This window comes from Cucumis sativus, chromosome 6, assembly GCF_000004075.3.
Source record: "Cucumis sativus cultivar 9930 chromosome 6, Cucumber_9930_V3, whole genome shotgun sequence".
Lineage (NCBI taxonomy): Eukaryota > Viridiplantae > Streptophyta > Magnoliopsida > Cucurbitales > Cucurbitaceae > Cucumis > Cucumis sativus.
Genome location: NC_026660.2, coordinates 25,108,446 through 25,132,806, shown reverse-complemented (window position 1 = coordinate 25,132,806; position 24,361 = coordinate 25,108,446). Strand labels below are relative to the sequence as shown.

General features: G+C 35.7%; 1 protein-coding gene across 6 annotated transcripts in view; it reads left to right on the top strand.

Moving 5' to 3' along the window:
• Nucleotides 1-24,361, top strand: part of LOC101222087 — a 39,123-nt gene that overhangs the window by 8,954 nt on the left and 5,808 nt on the right. For all 6 annotated transcript variants that reach the window (XR_004217466.1, XR_004217465.1, XR_004217467.1 and 3 more), the window contains exons 5-24: nucleotides 4,901-5,719; nucleotides 6,075-6,360; nucleotides 6,434-6,897; nucleotides 6,993-7,131; nucleotides 7,218-7,339; nucleotides 11,393-12,051; nucleotides 12,182-12,299; nucleotides 12,425-12,541; nucleotides 12,755-12,849; nucleotides 16,346-16,491; nucleotides 17,326-17,381; nucleotides 17,481-17,694; nucleotides 19,806-20,225; nucleotides 20,296-20,573; nucleotides 20,767-20,849; nucleotides 20,949-21,029; nucleotides 21,166-21,421; nucleotides 21,538-21,924; nucleotides 22,017-22,113; nucleotides 22,883-23,163. Coding sequence is in view for 3 of the 6 variants with exons in the window: in XM_011659515.2 (XP_011657817.1) it covers nucleotides 4,901-5,719; nucleotides 6,075-6,360; nucleotides 6,434-6,897; nucleotides 6,993-7,131; nucleotides 7,218-7,339; nucleotides 11,393-12,051; nucleotides 12,182-12,299; nucleotides 12,425-12,541; nucleotides 12,755-12,849; nucleotides 16,346-16,491; nucleotides 17,326-17,381; nucleotides 17,481-17,694; nucleotides 19,806-20,225; nucleotides 20,296-20,573; nucleotides 20,767-20,849; nucleotides 20,949-21,029; nucleotides 21,166-21,421; nucleotides 21,538-21,924; nucleotides 22,017-22,113; nucleotides 22,883-23,163 (5,118 nt within the window). In the remaining 3 variants the exon portion in view is untranslated. The remainder of the gene's footprint in view (nucleotides 1-4,900; nucleotides 5,720-6,074; nucleotides 6,361-6,433; nucleotides 6,898-6,992; nucleotides 7,132-7,217; nucleotides 7,340-11,392; nucleotides 12,052-12,181; nucleotides 12,300-12,424; nucleotides 12,542-12,754; nucleotides 12,850-16,345; nucleotides 16,492-17,325; nucleotides 17,382-17,480; nucleotides 17,695-19,805; nucleotides 20,226-20,295; nucleotides 20,574-20,766; nucleotides 20,850-20,948; nucleotides 21,030-21,165; nucleotides 21,422-21,537; nucleotides 21,925-22,016; nucleotides 22,114-22,882; nucleotides 23,164-24,361) is intronic.

Here is a 24,361-nt window from a genome sequence, read left to right as displayed (position 1 = left end):
AATGAGAAGTACTCCCATGGCCATAAATGTAAAATGAGGGAGAAAAGAGAACTTCGAATGTATGTTGTCATGGAGGATAATGAGGAATTTAAGATTATAAAGGATATGGAGATGGATGAGAAAGAATTAAAAATGGTGAGAATAGCTGAGGAAGATCAAGCTGCTGTGGAATTATCCATTAATTTTGTTGTAGGACTGTCAAACCGGGTACTATGAAGGTGAGAGGGGAGATCAAGGGCAAGGAAGTGGTGATTTTAGTGGACTGTGGGGCTACCCACAATTTTATCTCTTGAGAAATTGGTGAAGAGTTTATAGATATCGACGAAAGACACTTCTCATTATGGAGTGATCTTAGGGTCCGACACCGCTATTAAAGGTAAGGGAATTTGTGAAGTTGTAGAATTGAAAATGAATGGTTGGAATGTGGTAGCGAATTTTCTACCATTGGAGTTAGGGGGTGTGGACGTTGTATTGGGGATGCAGTGGCTTTATTCTCTTGGCATTCCGAAAGTAGATTGGAGGAATTTAACTATGACTTTTATGCACCGTGACAGAAAGGGATTATTAAGGGAGGTCGTTAAACTACGGTAAGCTTGAAGAATATGATGAAGACTTGGGAAGATTCTGACCAAGACTTTCTGGTGGAATGCTGAGCCATGGAGTGGGATGAATCATCTGCCGAAGGAGGAGATTTAGAAGAGGTGTTGATCGTGGAAGAATCAGTGTCTGTGGTTTTGAAGAAATTCAAAGATGTCTTCACTTGGCTTGACCAATTACCACCAGAAAGGAGTATTGAACATCATATACATTTGAAACAAGGGACCGAACCTGTGAATGTGAGGCTGTATAGGTATACATTCCAGCAAAAGGCAGAAATGGCGAAATTAGTGGATGAGATGTTGGCATCAGGAATCATTCGATTGAGTAGCAGCCCATATTCTAGCCTCGTTCTGTTGGTTAGGAAGAAAGATGGGAGTTGGCGCTTCTGTGTGGACTATTGAGCGTTGAATAACGTGACAATATCGGACAAATTCCCAATATCAGTAACTAAGGAACTCTTCGATGAACTCAATGGTGGTACATGGTTTTCTAAGATCGATTTGAAAGCCGGGTACCACCAAATTTGGATGTGTGGGAAGGACATTGAAAAGACAGCATTTAGGACATATGAAGGCCATTATGAGTTCATGGTTATGTCATTTGGCTTAACTAATGCACCCTCTACATTTCAGTCATTGATGAATTCTATATTCAGACCATATTTGCAAAAATTTGTTCTTGTGTTCTTTGATGATATCCTAATTTACAGCAAGGACTTCGGGGAACACATCATGCATTTGGGAAAGGCTTTAGAAGTGTTGCGGAAGAATGAGCTCTACACAAACTAGAAGAAATGTAGCTTTGCACAAACACGCATAGATTACCTGGGGCACATCATTTCTGGCCAAGGAGTTGAGGTTGATCCGAAGAACATTAGAGCAATCAAGGAATGGCCGATACCTAAGAATGTTTGAGAGGTCCGAGGCTTGTTGGGATTGACGGGTACTATAAAAAATTTGTCCAACATTATGGATCTATAGCTGCTCCTCTAACTCAGCTTCTTAAGAAGGGTGGATTTAAGTGGAATGAAGAGTCCCTTACAGCATTCCAGAAATTGCAAAATGCCATGATGACTTTCTGTTTTAGCCTTGCCTAATTTCGACACCCCCTTTGAAATGGAGACTAATGCCTCCGACTATGGCATAGGAGCAGTGCTCATTCAATCCAAACGACCCATTGCCTTTTTCAGTCACACCTTGGCTATGAGGGATTGAGCGAAACCGGTGTATGAAAGGTTTCTAGGGAGGAAGTTTACAATAAATACGGGTCAGCGTTCCCTAAAATTCCTACTGGAACAAAGAGTGATCCAGCCACAATACCAAAAGTGGATTGCTAAACTTTTGGGATATTCCTTCGAAGTGGTATACAAGCCTGGATTGGAGAACCAAGTGGCGGATGCCCTGTCTAGAATGCCTCTGGTTGTCCATCTTTGCAACCTCACAACACCCACTTTGATTGATTTGAAGGTAATCAAGGAAGAAGTTGAAAAGGATGACAGACTGAAAGTGATAATGAAGGAAGCGGCGGATGGAGAGGATGGCAAAGCAGGCAATTATTCCATACAACGGGGAATGTTGAGATACGAGGACAGGTTGATTATTTCCAAGTCTTCGATATTGATCCCAACGATTCTCCATACTTGCCATGACTCTGTGTTTGGGGAACATTCCAGGTTCCTTAGAACTTATAAATGATTGGCCGGTGAGCTGTATTGGGAGGGTATGAAACTCGATGTGAAGAAATATTGTGAGGAGTGTTTGATCTGTCAGAAAAATAAAACAATGGCATTGTCATCTGCAGGGTTGTTGTTACCTTCAGAAATTCCTAATAGTATGTGGAGGGACATTTCTATGGATTTTGTGGAAGGGCTGTCGAAATCTAAGGGATATGAGGTGATCTTCGTGGTAGTAGATAGATTCAGCAAATATGGGCATTTTCTACCCTTGAAACATCCCTATACGGCTAAGACCGTGGCTGATCTGTTTGTAAATGAAATAGTCAGACTACATGGATATCCTAAATCCATAGTGTCAGATAGAGATAAAGTTTTCTTGAGTGGCTTTTGGAAGGAGCTGTTTAGGTTGGCTGGTACCCAGTTGAATCGTAGTTCAACATATCATCCTCAATCAGACGGCCAAACGAAAGTGGTCAATAGGGGAGTGGAGACATACCTTCGCTGTTTTTGTGGAGAACGACCAAAAGAGTGGATACAATGGTTGCATTGGGCAGAGTACTGATATAACATGACGTACTAGAGATCCTTAGGGGTCACACCCTTTCAAGCTGTCTACGGGCGTTCACCTCCCCTCTTGGTGTATTATGATGATCGAGACACTCCTAATTCAGCATTGGATGAGCAGCTTAAGGAGAGGGACATTATGTTGGGAGCTTTGAAAGAGCACTTGCGGATAGCCCAAGAAAAGATGAAGAAACATGCTGACATGAAGAGAAGAGATGTGGAATACATGGTAGGAGATTTGGTCTTTCTTAAATTAGGCCAAGGTTTCATTTCGGAAAAGAAGAAATGAGAAGTTGTCATCAAAGTTCTTTGTGTAATTTAGAATTCAGAAACGTATCTGTCTTATTATTAATTGAGTCAAAGCAATGTTACATATTTATATAGAGAATAAACTAAACCCTAGAGACTATGTAAAATTACAATAAAGGACATATGTATATATATATATATCATAACACTTTGGTCCTTATAAGATCATAGAATGGATTGGCCCGGTTGTATACAAGTTAGAGTTGCCAAAGACATCATCCCTTCACCCTGTTTTTCATGTTTCCCAACTGAAGAAAATGCTGGGCAATCATTAAGTTGAGTCGTCAGATATGCCTTATATGACTGAAACCCATGAATGGCGAGCAGTAACGGATGACATTTATGGCTACTTGAAAAACAATACTGGAGGATGGGATGTGCTGATCAGCTGGAAAGGCTTACCTAGACACGAAGGTACATGGGAAGACTATGAAGAAATGCAGCGGCTGTTTCCGGACTTTCACCTTGAGTTGAGGGGCAAGGTGAATTTGGAGAAGGAATGTAATGATAAACCCCTATCATCCACCAATACAGTAGACGAGGGAAGAAGGATTAGTGTAGGCACGTGTGAATATTAGTATAGGCACGTGTGAGTTAGTTAGGGGAATTAGTTAGGATATGCTTTATAAATAGGTTTGAATATTATTGGAGGGAAGGGCAGTTAGTTCTGGGGAGATTTTTAGTCAGGAATCTATGCACCTTTGAGAGAGAAGGTAACATAGAGATATTGTAACCGAATTGAGATCAATTCGTTTTTATTATTCTTATTTGATATTATATTCATCGTTGGTTTAATTATCAATAAAAGTTCCCTTGATAGAACACAATCTTAGTGTTCCATTAGAGGTCTTGTTATTCAAACCCTTGGGATATTACTTCCTCTCCAATTAAAATATGATTTCCACTTGTGGGTCTTTTCAACCTTTCAAGGCCACAAATGAGGGGAGTGTTAGATGATATAATTAAATTTACCTTTACCCATGAACTTAAGTTTCTTAGTTAATTGGTGATTTAATATGGTATCGGAGCATGTGGTTCAAAGAGATCTCATGTTCAATCCCCTACCATGTTATTTCCTCTCCAATTAAATTGATTTCCACTTGTTGGGTTTTCTTCATAGTTCAAGCCCAAAAATGAGGGGAGTGGTAGATGATATAACTAAATCTTTTTTCACTCATTAGCTTAAACACAAATTCATAGCCTGGAGACCAAATTTCATCCATTCTCTTCCAAAAGTCCTCTAGATAGATGTTCTATTTGAAATTGATTTTTGTTTTCTTGTATATGTTTTGACCTTCATATTGGTGTTAGGATGATTAATGAGGAACGACTGAAATCCATCCCATGCTTCTTTTCACGTGCTTTATCTTAAACATTTTATAATTATTTTCATAATGTAATTAGTTGTATAATTTTTTGAACACCTATATTTTTCTTGTGTAATTCGTATTACTCAACTCAAGAAATATGATTAATGCGATTGGGTAATATTTTTCTCAAGTTATATATTTTTCTTCTGTTATTTGCAGTATCCTTGGGCTGTTTAAATTCTTTCTAACATTATGCTTTGGTTGAATAAACAAAGATAACGTAAAGATAACTACTGGCGAAGTTATTTTCTTTGGGACTCTCCATGCTTGTTAAATCCCCTCACAGATGGTTTGAAGTTGCTAAATCAGAATCATGCATTTCTTGTCACTGGATTATGTCTCTCAGTCTTCATTTTCTTACCCGAAGTGTTATTTTTGTCAGGTCATAGGAAACTTGTCCTCTGCAATTTCTTATCTTGGCTCTTGTAGTTGGTATCCACAGGAATTCATGAAACAAAATAGCATGCTCACAAAGCCCATGCCGAAGTTTGAATATGTGAAAGAAGCCTCAATAAGTTGTCATACTAGTTCAATGATTCATGGGGCCTTTAAGATTAAGCGGATCGATGCCGTTCTTCATAATTCCCGGAGGAGTGACACTTTCAACAGTTTTGAGATCTTTTCAAATAGCCAGAAAATGGCAGAGATCAATTCCCCTGATTGTGGACTTTGGATGTCTGTTGATCAGGGTAGAGTCAAGGTAACATGTGAAGAGGATAGAGTTGATATTATTACTGATATCTCTAATATCAATTCATTTATATTTAGGTATCACAAAAGTGATATAGATCAATCTGTACCCAAATCTCTGCAGACGCAATTACTTAATTGCAATCTTTACTTCTATCATCAGATCTCTCTTTCTGATTTCATGCTTAAGTTATCTTTGAGTTCACGTAGTGGCTCATCTTCAGAAGGGCTGAGAAATATTAACCACAGTTCTATTTCTAGAAATAATGGATTGAATGTTGAGAATTCTGACATGGCAGTTGATTCTGAGGGGCCAGGTGGACGGTCTGTCTTTGTTCAGGATCTGGACTTTGTTTCACAATTTTCAAAATTTCAGTTGCTTGTAAATATTGCAATTAGTAGGATTCTCATAACGAGGTGCTCAGTGTATGACATCTTAATTGAAGCACATCAACTGAGTAAACTTTCGTCAGATCTCTCTGTTGGGGAAGACTTTCGTTGGAAGATTCAGGTGATTGTTCTGTGAATTAAAGAGTCATTACTTCCCTTTTCTTTAGTTGCATCGTTGTTTCTTTTTCTTCCAATCAATTCAATGAAAATATCATTTATTGTCCAAGAATGGAAGGATGTTTTGATTTACTACAAGTCTAGGCTTTCAAACTGCATGTAATTTATCTATAAAGCGACAAATAAATCCCCCTGGGATTTGTATCTGTTTCTTTTTCCTCTTTTTTTTTCCCCCTCATCATATGGATAAAAATTCCGTTGGTTGTCCAAAAATGGAAGAATGCTTTGATTTACTAATTACTACAAGTCTAGGTTTCCGAACTGTGAAGTAATTTAACAAACATGGTGCTAATTGACAGGGTGGTGTTCTTTTCCTGGAAACGTTGTCTTTGGCATTCTTCATCAATTGTTTCCATAAATACTATCATGCCATAGGGAGTCTTTTGTCGTTGTTGCAATTTTCTGATCAACAAGATAAGAAGGGTCAAGAAATGGCAGAAATCACCAGATTGGAGGAAAATGCTACCGACAATATGGTTGACAAGACTACCGACTATCTTTTAAGAGTTAAAGGGAAACTTCTGGAAGCTTTTATCCTCAATGTCTCCAACATTTCTCTTGTTCTCGTAGTAAACGATGAATCTGGTATATGATGTTCTATTTGGTTTGATTTTAATAGTATCTATACCCCTACTTCAATATTGGTTATTTTCTGCAGGTGTGATTCGGGAATTTGTGATTGAAGTTGATGCCAATTTAAAATTTCAATTGGGTGATAATAAGAAAGAACTTAGAGTTAGTCTTTCTCACTTGTCAATTCTCTCCCAACAGATTAAGGGAACCTTGCAAAACAGTATTCAAATTCCTCACTTTTTTTCAAATTTGTTTTCACACCCTGTAGCTGGAGAACTTGATGCAAGTTCTCAGCATGCGAAGAGAGCTCATATAGACAGTGATGCAAGTAGTTCCAAACATCCAGTTTCTCATAAATTTTTTTCTGGAAATAGTCATTTCACTGGGCCTTTTTGTTTTAGCTGTCGGCATTATTTGTTGGAGAACTTAATCGCTTCCTTGTCAATTGAAAAGACATGTAGGGATCATGTAGGCATATTAAGTAAAGCTTGGGCTGGAAAAGGCTCTTTGTCAGGGTTGGATCTCATATTGTCTCATTCTGAAATACAGGTGAGTCCTAATTTCAAAAAGAAGCTTTGCCAACACCTTTTTTGTTTCTCTTTTGCTTCGTTATATACTTATGTATATGTTTTTTGTCTCCTCAGGCAATTTTTTTATTGGTTTCATCATTTTCTGGACTGTATGACAAGGAAAAGACAAATAAGCATAAAAGGCAATGGTCTGGCGGTCAACAAGTTGATGCTAATAACACAGAGACATTTACCACTGATCTTGTTCCTGATGGTATTTTATCATTTGAAGGTTTCTAACCAACAGTGTACAGTTTTGTTTTTGTTATCTTGAGCTAATTATTTCCATTAACTATAAAGGAGCGATTGTTGCAATTCAAGATATCCATCAGCACATGTACTTCCGTGTAGAAGATTGTGACGGATACAATTTAGTTGGTGTAATGCACTATTCTCTTGCGGGAGACCAGGCTTTATTCAGGGTAATTCTGTGAATCTATTTGGTTTATTCAATGTTGGCATGTTTTTCTTTTCCTTCGCTTTTAAGATTCTAACTTTATCCTTTTTGCTTAATCTCCTTTTCACTTGATGCTAGTTACTGCATATAGTTTTCAATAAGCCATGTCCTTATATTATTTTGATAAGATGTTATTGTCTATGTGATGAGAGCTCTTGGGATTTAATGCCTGGCCATTAGCTGATATGAAGGCTATTGAAATAGTTGGGCCATCTTTTTCAGAAATAGTTTTATTTCTAGTGAGAAATATGCTTCTTACAGTAGTAATGCTTCTTTATTTTCTTTCAATAACTCATCTTTTTTTCCCCACTGACTAAGTAGCAATGAAAGAAAATTTTTCATCCAACCGGATGAAAATGAAACATATAGGAAATATTAATGTGAGACCTGTGATCTCCAATTTGTTAATTCTTTTGTGTAAGTAGCATTATGTATAGAGCTCTACCATTATGATTGATGACTTTTTAAGCAATTATGACAACTGATGACCTAGATTCTAGAATGCCTTTCAAGTACCTTAAAGGGTTTAAAAGAGGCTCTTACAGCAAGAAACAAATCCTCTTTGGTTGTGTCACAACACAAAAGAGCCAAATAAAATTATGGTTGACATCCCTTTGCTTGATAATCTCAAAGAAACGGGAGAAGGCTTTCCTATGCATAAAGTTCAACAAGTAGTCTCAAACCCCAATTGCTCTCCGTCAAAGCGAAGAGGAAGCCTTTGGAAACAAAAATTTAAGCTGATTTTGCTTAAAAAGGTGACTTAAATACCTGTTTTCTTGGCAGGGTGGTGGCCACTAAATCAGAATTTATCCATTTATTTGAAGCACTCTACACAAAATAGACAAGCCTTCATGTTTTTCTACCTCTAGATTAAAACCCCATCTCAGCACAACTATTCCTAGTTCTAATTTTTTTTTTTTTTTTTTTTTTTTTGGGAAAGGAAACATGTCTCTTTAATGAGATGAAAGTACAAAATACAAGAGAATTATACAATGAGCAACAAAAACCTTAAGGATCAGCAGGTGCACCTGGGCATCTTAACTAGGTTGACATACTCTTAGTGCCCTCATCATCTCCTAAAAACAATAAAAAATGTACTTTCCAAGCCTATCACAAAGGCTATACAACAGTGACAACTAAAACCAAGAATTCAAAAAGGGGTATCCTTACTAGTACAAGATCGATTAAACGAGAAGATGAAGAAACCATTCAAGAAACGAAAAGCACAATTTATATAAGGCCCAAAATTAAGCTGAAAAATGAAAATTCTAAAATTTATTTTCATCAAACAGGAACTTTGGCCTTGACCCTGATTGTTTCACGGCTAAAATATTTGATTCATCTTTAAGAATGTCTTATTGGTTGTAATTGCTTTATTTGCTTACTATGTCTCTTTGTAATTCGAGCATTAATTTTCTCAATGAAAAGCCTTGTTTCCTTTTTTATGTCTCCATGCCAGATGCAAAAAACGCAATTATTAGAACAACTTCAAGAATCCTTGTTTTCTTTTTCTTTTATAAAAAGGTCTCCATACCAGAAGTAGACTAATGCTCAAAGTACAAAAGAGTTACACAAATAGCAGTAAGCAAAAACTTAAGGATTAGGAGGCATCCCAGACATCTAAACTAGGTTGACACTGTTAAAGAAAAATTAGCGTTTATGAATTATTAGTATTTTCCATTATTATTTTCCATTTATGAATTTTCCTTTAGTGGTTTCTTTGAGGTCTATATATTTCCTATGTAAAACATTATTATGTACTCTGGAATTATTATGATTTATTCAATAATATAGAAATTTCACATGGTATCAGAGCTTTAGAGTTTTATATTATTAAAATTTAGCTGCCACTGCCGCCTCTAGCCTTGTTCAGCCTCTACCTCCATCAATTTTTCTAGCCATCGACGGAGGTAGACTCACATGTAGATTCGCCGTTCTTCGGTGCCAACTCCACCCAACTCACCGGCAAACTGCTGCAAAATCGAACATTCCAGTTCAAACTAGCACGCTCTTCCAAAGCTTTTTCCATATTCTGTCTAGATTGGTGCGTCTTTGACCCATCTGGCGTCTGTTTCATATCAGCTCACCATCACTCAGATCCATATCCACCATCCAGACCTGTCTCCATGGGTTTCTCCAGTCTGCTGCCTAGTTCGCTCCAGATCTGTCTTGGGGAGTTCACGTCTCCATATGACATCATGAGTTTCATTCTCTATTTGTGTTCGCACAACTGTCTCTAGATTTTATGAGTTAAAGCCCTTTGTCCATGGAAAATTCATGCTTTTCTCAACCGGTTTGGTTTCTTCAATTAGTTCGATTGGTTCAGTCTTGGTTCACCGGTTTGGTCTACTGTTGGTTGGTTCCATCATTGAGTCTAGTTCAGTTAGCCCAATTGTTACGTTCTATTTTATGTATCTGTTCCGTTTTCAATCAGTCGGTGGATCTTGTTCTAATCTCTTATTGCCCAGAAGTTCTTTGTTTTGTTCTTCATAAGTTTTGTTATAGATCTCTATACGAGGGTCTATGTTTCTATCTCATAAGTTTTTCGTGGGTTTGTCTTTAGCCTAGAAGTTCTTTGTATTTTTGTTCTTTGTGGGTTTCTGATTCTATCCTAGATCTATTGATTTGATTCATACGTCTTCTTAGCAAACTCAAGTTCATGATTCTAGCACCTTGAGTTTGAGGGAAGGTGTTAAAAGGAAAATTGGGGTTTATGAATTATTAGTATTTTTCATTATTATTTTCCTTTTTGGTGTTTTCCATTTATGAATTTTCCTTTAGTGGTTTTCTTGAGGTCTATATATTTCTTATGTAAAACATCATTATGTACCCTGAAATTTCACAGATACCTCCATAGTGTACTTATCATTTCCTACAAACTAATGTCAATGTTGAGTGAGCCGAGGCTAACACACAACCTTTAAAAAGGAGGAAGGAAAGTACAAAAAATCACAGCCCTTACAAGAGAAGAAAGATCGAACAAAGCAAAAAGCCTTAAACCTTGTATGTAACTAGTACTTAAAAGCAACACAAGAATCTAAATTTAAGCTTTTGGGTCAATTGGTGATTAAGATAGTATCAGAGTAGGTGGTCGAGGACCTCCTCGTGTTCAAACCCCTTGCGTTACTGTTTCCTCTCCAATTAAAATTAATTTTCATTTGTTGGGCCTTTCAAATATTTCAAGCCCACAAGTGGGGGGAGTGTTAGTGATATATAATTAAATTTTTCTTTACCCACAAGCTTGACAACGGAGAAGGAAGGCCAACAACAAGCAAAAAGGGTGAAAATCCACAAAAAATGAAGCAGAAAACCCATGAATATGAAGATGACGACACAACGAGGGACAATGATGGAGATATCACATCTCCCCTTTTCCATTTGGAGAATATGGTTTGAGTGGACCAAAAGGGGGCTGTCACATCTTCCCTCTTCTTAAATGACCATCTGAGCTTTCTTATGAATGTTGTATGAGCTTAGTGAATACAATAGAATAGTATTTGAGAATTCTCTTAAAATTTTCTGTTTTTTGAAGGCTTAAACTGTGAGGGAAACAAGTACAATAATCTAACAAAACAATGTTGGATTGGACTAATGACCTTACTTGAATAGTTTTGTCTTTTGTGTTGGACTAATGACCTTTGTCTCTTTTCATTATTTCATTGACGTTCGTTGAAAAAATATAGGTTTCTTCTTATTGAAAGGAGAGACAACGAGTTCACACCAATTTACGTAGAAACCCGAGTACCGGGAGAAAAACCACGATTGTTTGTTGTTATTATTTTCTAATGAATAAAACAATAGGTACAAAGGAGAATAAATAGAGTATACAATGGAATAAAAAAGGAAAAGATTTAGAAAAATAAGGAAAACATTTCCATAATCTTTCCATAATTATTCTAGGATTCTAACAAGGAAAATGCCTAGAAAAAAGGAAAGAATTCCAACACTTCTCTTTTTTTTACTTCTGTTTTTGTGTTCTATGACTTTCCTTTTCATTTGAGTGACTATGAGCTTGCAGGTTGAATACAAGAAAGGGAGGAGATTCTCGTCATCGGTTTGGTTCTCCTTGATATCATTGTATACAAAGAATGCTGCAGACAAACAATTGAGACTGAACTGTTATCCCGGATCTGGAGTTGTAAACATATCTGACACTGATGATAGGGATACGACACTATGGACAATATTTTCTTCAACACCTAGAGGTCAAAATGGTGATACGGACTGGGAAGCATACAACCAGTTTTCTAAAAGAAGTTTTTATCTAGTGAACAAGAACAATGACTGTGGTGTTGCCTTTGTTGATGGGTTTCCAAAGTTTGTCAGAAAACCTGGAAATCCTTTTAAGTTCAAAATTATTCGTGATTTTTCTACCATTCATGGTGTTACTGATACAAACCATTATCTTACTGGGACCACCGATACCAGTCGTGAACAAAATTCAAACCTGGATGAGAGATTATCTGGAACTAATGGGATGTTTCCAAGAATAGTTATTTCAAGTTATTTTTCTCTCACCATTGTTCATGACATATCTGATACGAGTGACATATTGCCTCTCATTTGTGGTTGTCTCAGTAATATGGAACTGACCCTACAAATTTCATCAAATAAAACCAGGGTTTTTTGCACATCCACTGCTGAATTACATTATTTTGATGCACGAAGACATTTATGGTGAGAACTTGTGCCGAGTGGAAGAATGCTGTTACCTTGATGCTAGGCCATTTGAAGATCTATCTTTTGTCCATTCCCCTTAATTTAATTTCGATTCTTTTTCATAATATTTTCTTGAATTGTAATGCAGGCAATGGATTCTTAGCCCAGTCGACTTTTGCCTTTATTACCGTTTCAGTGCTAAAAGCAGTAGCACAGAAACAATTTTGCGTGGGGTTCCTGTGCAGATTTATTGTAGAATGAAGAAGGTGTTATCTTTTTCTTTCAGGAAACAGTGACTGTCATTGAATTTAAGCAGTTTCTTGACTCTGCAGTCAACCCATTGTTCTTTTATTACACACCTCACTGATATGCTTTTGTGGTATATTGGTAGTTGGACATATCCTTAAATGAGACCTCGCTGGATGTAGTGCTCTTTGTCATTGGGAAACTAAACTTGGCTGGTCCTTATGCAGTGAGAAGTTCCATCATTCGTCCAAACTGTTGCAAGGTTTGCTTTTCAAGATGTTATTTGTTATGAAAAATTCAATAAGATGATTGATGGGATGGAACTTGTAGAAATTTTTGTCTAATAAGAAATTTAATAGATCCAATTGGAGGGAAGAACTGATATAATCATTGATAGACAAAAGTTATATGCGAATCTACACAAGTTATAAAAAGAATAGACTGGCCTGCATTTTCATCTGCATTTATATGACAGGTTGAAAATCAATTTGGGGTCGATCTTCATTGTCAATATGACAACAAGAAGAGTCGGACAATAGGAAAATTTGATCATGATTTCATCTATTTGAGGTACTTTAATTAGCATATACTTACTTTTTAGCTCTTGTATCCAGGCACTTGAATTTTTTTTTTCTAACCTATTTATTTAAACTTTTGGATCTAACTGTGATTTAACATAGGGCCTAAAAAAAGGAAAGTTCTCTCTCTCCTCTCTCCACCCCACTCCTTCCGATCTCCCCTCTCCGGCCGCCAGAGATCACCATGGAGGTGGTTAGCTGTAAAATTGACCAGTCACACTACTGCATTTGGCAAGAAGGAGATTGTTGCTTTATTGAAGATGTAGAAGCTGACAGAAGCATCTCTCTATCCCTTTGCCAACTTAGATGGATCTGGTCAGCGTTAATTGATCTTATCAGTTTTCTGGTAGGTAGACACTTTAGGAAATTTGGGGATATCGACAGAGGCAGATTGAGAATTTCAAAGTTTCAAGCTAAGTCGGGTTAGATACTGCGCTGTGATCATTGGCCATATTCAGGGGCTCTCTTCAATATCAGAGTGTGCTTGGGTAGTGAGAAGCAAGGCTGGAAGTTGTTTTGCTCAATGTTGGATAAGTTTGTCGAAAAACTGGATTATGCTAGATGGTTTTCTAATAATTCCCTCAAGATTCCTCCTCCGAATTTGAATATGAAACTAAGTTAAGTTGAAGTGGCAAAATCAAGTCTTTCCAGTTCCCCTGTTCTAAGACCTAAATATAAGGTAACTGACCAGACTCCTAGTAAAAAAAGGAAGGTTCAAAAGTCAGTCCATCTTCCCCCTTCAAAATAGAAGCATTGGCTGATTAAAAATCATGAAGTCGTGAAAGTCAATTTTGAAAATTTATGAATTATAACAAAGTTATTTGCCTCGGAAACTGATCCGTAAGAGGTTGGAAGTTTTTTTCCAATAAAAAATTGTTATAAATCCTTTATAGGATGAGAATGCCCTCATTAGCATTGACCAAGGATCAATTTTAGATCTCATCTATGAGGAAGGAAAATGGCAAGCCTGGGGAATTTTCATCTCAAATTCGAAAGATGTTGTGGCAGTTGGCTCAAAATTAAAAACCTTCATTGGTGTAGAAGTACCTTTAAGGTCATTGGAGATCATTTTGGAGGTCTCTTAGATATAGTCTCCGAAACTCTAAAATTAATTAATGTTAGTGAAGCTCGGATTCAAGTTAAGAAGAATCCTTGTGGTTTTGTGCCTTGCACAATTGAAATCACTGATCTAAAGAGGGGAAATATATATCTTCATTTTGGAGATTATGAATTCCTAAACCATAATATTCCCCTCAAAGCCCCTAACTTATAAGATGATTTTAATAATTCTCTTGATTGTTTGAGGATTAGAGAAGTTATGATTGATGAAGACTTTGATCCCTCCTTTCCATTAGTCCAGAAAATCTTGAAATTAGTGTTTGCAACTCTCCCTAGAAGCATAAATCCATTTGAAATTCTAAAGATTTTTTCGACCATCCCACCGTCGCTGGTGATGAAGACAGTGGCAGGAAATCAGGTTGAAGACGAATTGAATGTACAAGCAACTGAACAGCCCCTTTTTTGAATTTTGCTAAACCTAAGTCAGACAGCTATTGCAAGAAGGCAGTGGGGTCCACTTCTAACGACCCTGTTTTTAATATTCCAATAGTCGAAGAGTCCTCTTTTGAATCTTTAAATGAAATGAATAAAGGAAAATGGGCCCACTTCAATGAATCTTTGAGTTATAACGATTTTTGCCCAAGAATTTGGGAGGACGACTCAGCAGATTTATCTTTTTTGAAAAGGAGACAAGCTTCTTTATTATTAATAAACTCAATGTACAAAAGAGCTATACAATGAGAATAATAGGAAAGCCAAGAAAGGGGAGAGAGAGAGCGAGATAGATAGATAGGGCTAGGATCAGTAGGTGCACCTGGACATCTCAACTAGGTTGACATCCCATAGCACCCTCATCATATCCAAAATACAAAGAAAAGACCAAAGTACAAAAATAATACTAAGGTCATGAAAAGATCAAAGTAACAACTAAAATAACTACAGAAGCTACCTACAGTAGATAAAAGCAAGACTGAAAAGTACAAACATAATGGCAGAAATACATATAAAACCCATCCAAACTACAAAAGCACTAATTCTGAACTGGCAATCGGGGGAAAACTACGATGAAACTCATCCGATGAAGGCGGTCCAATTGAGGCAGATGTCTTGAATGGAGTAATCTTTGAATTCTGCATTTGAAGAACACCAAGCTGCTGCGTTTCTTTTAGAAATCTTTACGATGTCAATCCAATTCCCTTTTTTATCATGGAAGATGCGTTGGTTACATTCGAACCAAATCTCAGCTAGAATCGCTTTTATCAAATTAACCCAAATTAGAAAAGGTTTTTTTTTTTTATAAATAAGGCCCCCTCAGTAATTTGCGCACATTGGCGCTAAACAAACCATCAAATATATCCTTTGAAAGGAACTCCCGTTACGCTGGTTCTTCGGAAGGAACTTCTCCTTCTTCACTGCTCACACTTACCACTGATTCCTCGTCATCTACGGAAGAAGATAAAACTTCTTTAGGGGATGGGGTTTGGATACTCCTAATAAATTGAACATCAGATCCAAGGAGCGAGATAGTAGATTGGTAAACTTCTTAGGATTCAAAGGCTGATGATTGCTTTGTTCATTTTGTTGTGTAATTTTCTGCTTATGGAATCGTTTTAATTATGTTTTGGTTGAATGGTTTGCTTCTTGTTTATTTTTCTGTCTCCTATGTAGAGTTTTGTATCTATTGAGCATTTGTCTCTCCTTTCATTTCATCGATGAAAACATTTCTTGTGAAAAATAAAGATTGAATTTTCTGTTTTCCAGCTATTTGATTTGATTTTAATTTTTTTAAAAAAGAATACAAAATTCTTGACATTCAATAGTGATTTCAAAATCTTAATGCCTGTGGAAAGGAAAAGGATGTTGGAAAGGATTTTATTAATAAACTCAGAATAACAAGCTATTAATATAATTAGATTATTCTTAGGAGATATTATTGTTAGGAGATATTATTCTGGAGATATTATTTGATATTATTTCCTTAAGTGTATTTCTCTATGGTATATATAGGCTTGTATCTCTATTAAGTAATGAATGAAATATAGATTTATTCCATAAAATCAACACAAGCAACCGAAGGCACTTTAGAAGCCTCTGGTAGCAATGGCTGGAAACAAATATAGTAACAACAGCGTTCCTGTGCATCAAAATCAAAACTGCAGTTGGCATTTTGAAACAATTAACTACCTCCAAAAATTATCATAAGGGAGAAAAAGGATTCAATTATTACATTAGCTGGGCATTTGTTGCTTCACGGAAAACTAGTATGTATTATGTATTTGACTTATAACGACATTATGATTGTAGTTGTCAGCTACCAGTCTCTTGCGGTATTTGTTTCCCTTGCGATAGTTCATATAGTTATATAGATTCTTTTGTTTGTTCGTCATTGTTTGAGATTAATTATCTCGGAGGTATTTCATGTTTACAAGGCAAGGATCACCAGACCTATCTCTTGAGAGTGGACCAATTATTTCATTTCAACTTTGTGAAACTGAAAATTTTACAACTCCTATCCATATTGACAAGTTACAGGCCCAAACATTTGCTTGGAGAACAAGAATAGAATCTTCAAAAGGTATTCTCAAATTTCTTATTTTTTATTACGGGTAATTGACTTGTTTGCTTATTATTGTGTTTTTCAGATAAATATAATATTCTTTATATTTCAAGAAAATACAACTTAGGTCTCATATACAGAACTCGTTAAAAATAAGAAAATGAATAGAAATATAGAGGACATAGTTATAACCTATAAGATAATATGCTTACAAAACAGTAGACTCTATGGACAATGAAAGTTTTCAAATAGCTTTATTGTAGTTAATTGTGAGTTATAGTAATTGGAAACTTCACTTATTATCATCAGACACCCAAACATTGAGTGGGCTACAGTAAGGTGGAAAGTTTGAAGCCCAGGCTCCCCTAAAACTAAATCATTGACAATAAATTTTCCTGGTGGTTCATATCAAGTTGCGACTCTGGAAAAACTGATAATGCAACCAAACAACCATAATGAACAAAGTTAAAGGAGGGAAGGGAATCAACTAGATCAAATGGAGAAACTGTTAGATGATATATAATTAAATTTGTCTTCACTCATAAGCTCAAGTCTTTGGGTCAATTGGCACCATCCTCGTTTACTTAAGTTACTTTTATTGATAGCGATGCTTGGGGTCCTAAAATTACAACTCATAGTGGAAAAAGAGGTTTGTTATTTTTATTGATAATCACACTTATTTACTTGATGAAAAAAAAAAGGTGAAAGACATTTTAAAACACTTTTACTATATGATTGCTACTCAATTTCAAACGAAATTTTGATTTTCATATTCTTAATTTATTGCTAATTTGAGGCAATTTTCTTGGTGATGTTGCTGAGGATGTTCATGTCCACTTTTCATTTCTATAGATTCCAAAACTTATCCAGGGCCGCTTATTGTGGTTGACATTTCTCATCATCCTGAGGTAACTTGTATCACTTTGTGAATAAATTGTTTCAATTGAGTTTACAATTCTTGAAAATGATTGCACTATAAACAACCCTTATGCCCCTCTACTTTGCAGGATGGTTTGTCCATTGTGGTTTCCCCTATGACGAGAATACATAATGAAAGTGGACTAACAATGGAACTTCGATTTCGACGAAACCAACCAAATGAAGATGAAAGTGCTTCTGTGTTGCTAAAATCTGAAGATGTGATTGATGATTCAATGGCAATGTTTGATGCTTTAAATTCGTCTGGTGGATCAAGAAAAGCATTAAACTCTTTAAGTATTGGTATGTGGTAAGCCTAATCTATTGAGTTTTTTGCCAAGATAGTTTTTCATCATTATGCTGTTTCATTTATTACGTATTCTTTCTATGTCCATGTGAAAGAACGATAATAATAATAAATAATAATAACAACAGTGACTATTTTACGGTGATTTCAAGTGCATGAAATAACAAGCTGTCCTTCATGATAGGTGGCCTCTATGGTGATCGATATTAATATTCGTGTAAATTTCTTGGATTAAATTTTTAGGTTAATTGGATTTTGGGGTTCCAAAAGTCAGATGCAAGAAAGTGAATTTACATTTCATTTACTTTGGAAAGCTAAATAGTTCGCTATGTACTTCGTGAGTACTTGCTTCTACTTTTTTTTCCATTTATTTTACCGAACATTTTGGTAGGAGGTATATTCAAATTCATAGTTGATTAAGAATCAATGGAGTGTGAGCTGCTATAACTAGCTAAATTCCAGATGTAGATTTGTCACCCATAACTCCTGTCAAATTCTCTGCTTATATGGAAATTTTCAGTTTTTAGGTGAAATCACTTCCTCATTCTTCTCCAGTTAAAGATATCTTGGTGGTTTTGTCTTGAAATTGAACGTGTTTTGCAGATGTCTATGGTTTAAGTGCCTAGGTCTTACTGCTTTGTCCTTATGATGTCACATTTTTCTCCTAGTAGTTGCAACTTAGAAGTGGCAATTTATTTGGAGGAGATGATGAGGGCGTCTTAAATCACCAATTGACCCAAAAGCTTAAGCTTATGGGTGAAGACAAATTTAATATAATATCTAACGCTCCTTCTTACTTGTGGGCTCAAAATATGAAGGAGGCCCAACAATTGAAAATGTATATTAATTGGGGAGGAAATAATATTGCAAAGGCTTGAACCTAGGACATCTTGAAGCAACGTACTCAGATACCAACTTAAAAATGGGAAGTAAAAATAATGTAATATTATTCCTATGTTTTATTGAACCAAATACAAGGTCTTCTTATATAAAGAAAGACCAACAACAAAGAAAGAAAACATAAATAAGGGAAAAATATAGACATAAATAAAAAACAAAATTATAAGATAAAAGGAAATTCGACACTCCCCCCTCAAGGTGGCTTGTAGATATCATCCATAACCAGCTTGCTAAAACATTTATAGAATTGTCTTTTCGAAAGACTTTTAGTTAGCATATTCGTCGTTTGCTCTATCGTAGGAAGATAAGATATGCATATTACACCTACATCAACCTTCTCCTTTATGAAATGGTTGTCAACTTTAATGTACTTTGTCCTATCACGTAAAACTGGATTATGGGTCAAAGCAATGGCAGCCTTGTTATCACAATAGACTCGTATGGGCGTCTGTGAAGACTCTTTCAGTAAAGAGGTGTCAACCTCGTTGAGATTTATGGGTGCGTCTGATCCACAGCCTATCTATTTGTGTGCTCTCTGAATAATTCTCTTGTACTTTGAGCATTAAGCTTGTTTTTATTAATAAAATTTGAGACTTGTCTCCTCTTAAAAAAAAACTTAGAAGTGGCAGTTTTAGAGTTGGCGTGATTTGTGGTTTGATCCTCACACTTTCACCCTTATTGGACTTCTTACCTCGTCTGCTCATTGGACTTCTGTTGGTTTTGGCTTTATAGCTTATGTGCTATCTAGTTTTGGTTTCTTTTCTGGAGCTGGTTTGCTTTCGGTATCTTCTCTTTTTTCTATTTCAATAGTGTTTCTTTTCCTTTTGTAGTTTTGTAATTTATCTATCCTCTTGAAGGTTATTGTACTGTTGAGCATTAGTCTCTTTTATTTTGGGTAGGTACAATTAGTATAGTGTATTAAGCATTAGTCTCATTTCATTGCTTTAACGATGAGGCATTTTTTTGTTTAAAAAAATAACACAAATAAAAAAATTATTCCTCTTTTTTTTTAACATATATGAATAGAAGACCCAAACATCCATGATGGACCAGAAGTCTAGCCTTATGTATGTGAAGCCTGCGCTTAATGCTAGAAACCATCCATTTTTACTTCGGTCTTAGTAAATAGAATCAAACTGCATTACATTTTGATTCTCCCTTCATTTTACCTTGTTCTGAAATTGATGATGGGTTCAAAACGTTTCAGGAAACTTCCTTCTCTCCTTTAGACCAATGTTACATGAGGAATCGATGAATTTTAAGAACTCAAGTTCAGTTGACTGGTCAGATGATTTTAAAGGGGAAAAGGCAGTCCATTTGTCCGGAATTTTTGATAAGTTAAGCTACAAAGTCAGAAAGGCTTTAATGGTTGGGTTGGAGAAGTACTCCTTCAGCACCGCAAGTTGTAAGCTGTTAGCTGATGATGGACGTGAAGACTACTTGCACTTTCTGATTCAGTGCATTGGTAAGGATGTGCATACGATGCTGCCTGATAAATCTGGGCATAGGTTTGATGACAGCCATTCATCTGATGTGCTACAAGTGCAAAAACAAATTTTTCTTCTTCCTACCGTACGGGTGTTCAATTCCTTGTATTCAAATATACATGTGCATTTAACTGGGACAGGTAAAGTTGAAATTGGTTTTCCATATGGATAGTTTTAAATAACTTAACTTGTCACTTGATCATATTGCAGATCCTAGCACCATAATTGAGAATTCACTTATAGGATGCAGAGCAACTGTATCATCTGAATCGGAAGCAAATTTCTATGTGAACCCTGCCATTATTCTTTTTACTGTTACATTAACTGAAATAAGTTCAACTTGCAAACCAGTGGATACTGGTGATTTTGTGAAGAAGTTACTGAAGCAGAAAAGTAAAGTCCCATACATAGACATCGATCTTGATTTTGGTGCTGGAAAGTACTTTGCTTCCTTGAGATTGGCTCGTGGCGATAGAGGCATATTAGAGGTTATGTTAATATCACAATTTGCTTTGTTTTTCAAACATTAAGGTACATATTGAACATTTAGATATTAATTTACCGTTGTTACGAGCTCAAATTTTGCAACAGCTCCGACTCAGAAACTATTTGCATTATGCCTCATGTAGGAAACCTGATGTATTTTGATCTGCAGATAATCTAATGCATTTTGAATTGCAGGTAACTGTTTTTACACCGTATGCACTGAAGAATGACACAAATTTTAAGCTGCATTTTCTTATTTCCAATAAGATCCTTTACAGGTGCATCTAAAAAGAGTTCATGAATTACGTTCATTGTTTTACAGCCTGTGCATACCTTTGGCATATTCTGTAACAAATGAATGTCATGAATGTATGCAGGGATGTAGAAGAGAATGGTTTCTGTCCTCCACATTTAGGAATAACTTTGCCTGCACACTCCAGTTGTTCATGGTTCTTAAAGTAAGATGAATCATTACTAGGAAGTCTAATGGAATTTTCCCCTAATTCTTCTCTTTTATTTCCTCAGTCTCACATCAACAAAATCTAGTCTTCTAAAATTCCATTTTTTTAACACCATCACCATAATATCTTACAGGTCCAAAAAGGTGCTTGTAGAGTCAGAAAATTATACATCTGAATCACTACTTGACTTCGATGCTCTATCTGGCTTCACAGAATTAAGCTTGCAAACACAAGGAGATGGCACAGTATCTTGTATCAAACTTGGTGTTTCATTGGGTTCACTTTTGAGAAATATGGTTGTTCCGTCCCAGCTTGTTACTATAGTCCCACGATATGTAGTGATTAATGAATCAAAAGAAAATATTACTGTTCGTCAGTGTTATTTACAGGTTTGTAATTTGTTCTTCATTTTTTAGCTCCCTTTTCTTCAGCAATCTGGTCAATGTTAAATTTTATGTATTTAAACCTTTTCTTCTTTTTTGTCTCTTTTTGATCCTACATGAAGAGTGATGAAGGAAGCCTAATCCAAGTAGACAGTAAACAGAAAGCAACACTAAAACTGCAGGACGGAATTCAGAAGCGTAGAGGATTCAGTCTACTTGAAAAATTTGTTAAGAAGCATTCAAGATCTATGGATGATTCATCAAAATTTATTCAGTTCTACCTGACTGGCTCTGATTTAATTCGGTCTGGCCCAATATGCATTGCTTCATTGGGACGATTTTACCTGAAATTCAAAAAGCAGCAAGAGGCTAAAGTTGAATTTGCTGCAGTTCACGTGGTGGAAGAAGGTTCAACATTAAATTTGCACTTCTATAAACCACCAAATACCAACCTTCCATACAGGATTGAGAATCGTTTGCACAACTTTCCTATTACATACTATCAGAAGGTTGTTCTGTTCCATTAGTGCAATTAGTGGATGGATGTGCACTACTATATAATGTTGGTATTCTTTTCTATTAATGATATGATAATTTACAGGATTCCGAGGAGCCAGAGGTCCTAGGATCTGGATGTAGTGTTGACTATGTTTGGGATGACCTGACTCAACCACATGAGCTAGTAGTCCAAATTTCCGGTACTTGTGAAATATATTTTTCTTTCAAGGTCTATATCTATGTTCTTGGTACTGGCTTGGTTGTTGATTGCTATCAATGGTATGAAGAAATGAATATAAACATACATTATATTATTTTTCTCTCTTTTTGAGAGAAGTTCCCTGCTGTTAATTTTGCTGTGAATAATAGCATTTTCCCATTAAATATGTGCAATTTAGGTCTTCGGGGAAAGACCTCTTACATATGGAAAGAATAGAGGCAATAAAGGATAAATGTTTGACAATTATTATTTATATATAACATGATGAGGGCGTTAAGGGGGATGTCAACCTAGTGAGATGTCCGGGTGCGTCTGCCGACCCGTCTCTCATTTTTGCTCGTTGTATAATCCTTTTGTACTATGAGCTTTTGTTTTTCCTTATTTAATTATTAATAATAGGGACTTGTTTCCTCTTCGAAAAAACAAAAACAAATTATTATTTATATATAAATATAGAAATTATAGCACCTGCTTTCTGTGAATTTTCAATGACTTGCTAGTTAGGTTAAATTAAATTCAGAAAACAAATATTCGGCGTTTATCTCTACAGCTCTACTAAACAATCGATGCCTTGCTAGTTAGGTTATCTCTACAGCTCTACTAAACAATTGATGCCTTGATTTATCATTCTTCATTTTCAAAAAGAGAAACAGAAAAGAAGAAAAAGTCTAAATACATAAAAAAATACGCACTTTTTCGATTTTGACAATGGGTGGTACTTGACTTTTTGCTGTTGAATTTACTGGTAGTGAGCTTTCGTGAAATTAACTTGGACAAGTTGCGCACATGGAAACCTTTATTTAAGTCTAGGCTACAAGGAGGCTTGACACATCGAACAATATCTAGAAACTTCGGTGACCCGGAGATTATGAAGGTTGGGTACGAAATATATGCTGATGGTCCAACCAGGATTTTACGTATTTGTTTGAAATCTGATTGTCACAAAGGAGATTCAGTCATTTCTTCATCTCAAAAATTTCAACTCAGAATTTCTAATATCACAGTTCACTTACTTGAATGTTGGAGACAGGTCAGCCTTCTTTTCTCCCTAAAACATTCCTTCTCAAGTGTTCATGTAACAAAGTTCAAATATTTTATGCCTCAAATTTGGTTAAGTGGGTGGTATTGTGCTTTGATTTTATAGAATATTATCTAATTTGGCTTATTGATTTTTTTTTGTGCATTTTTGTCTTATTAAACTGTACTCTGAATTTCTCTCTCTCTCTCATTGAAAATACATTTGATTGTGAGGATTGAACAGAATCTAGTCTATAGATTGTAGTTGTACAATTGTGTCCTCGAAATAAAAAGGCATTTGATTGTGCGGATTGAGATTTTCTGGATGTGGAACTACAGGTGAATGAAGATGGAGATTGAGATGGGGCCAATGGAAAAATGGGTTTGGGAGGAAGGTCAAGGGAAGAGAGAGAAAGGGAAAGAGTTGAGGAAGAAAATGAAAACGCATTGTCACTAGAAAAATACTACACAATTATTAAATTAGCCACCTCATTTAAACTTGCAATATCAATATGACCTGTCACTTTTCCATTAGTCAACTAACAGTTAAATTAACTCATCGGACAATTTAGAACTAGCCTTTGAACCTCAAATACCATAATCACAAACTAGGACTAAAATGTACATTGCCCTTACATCATAGAAAAGCAGAAAAAGAAATAAAACTAGTTAAAACTGAAAAAGGAAAGAATATAATCATCTGAATAATTGAATGATAGTTTTTTTTCATTTTATTTCCCTGGTAATTCTTCTATGTTTCGTTTATCTCTTTGTTCACTCCCTAGTTGACTTGGCATCTTTGGATCATTAGTCTCTTTTCCTTTTCTAATGGAAAGTTTCATATCTTGTATTTAAAAAAAAAATAAATAAATAAGAACAGTCGGGAGTCGGTAGATTTGGAAAATTTCCAGTCTGAATCTTTCCTATGCATTGTTTATATCTAGAATGCTCGTTTGTAATGTAATCTTAATCTTTTCTATCCGACTATGTGTTATGAGTATCACAGTTCCTCCATGTGATCGTAATTATGGGTACCCATGTCTCATAAATTTTTTTTGCTTTGTTTTCCTAGTCATTCATTGTGTTAGAAAGTGTAAATATAAAATTCAAAACAAGTTCCTGGATTGTGCATTTACATGTTATTTTGTGGTAAGAAAATGGGTGTGTGGAAGATTGATTCATTGATTTCTTTGATTGACATGTTATATTTT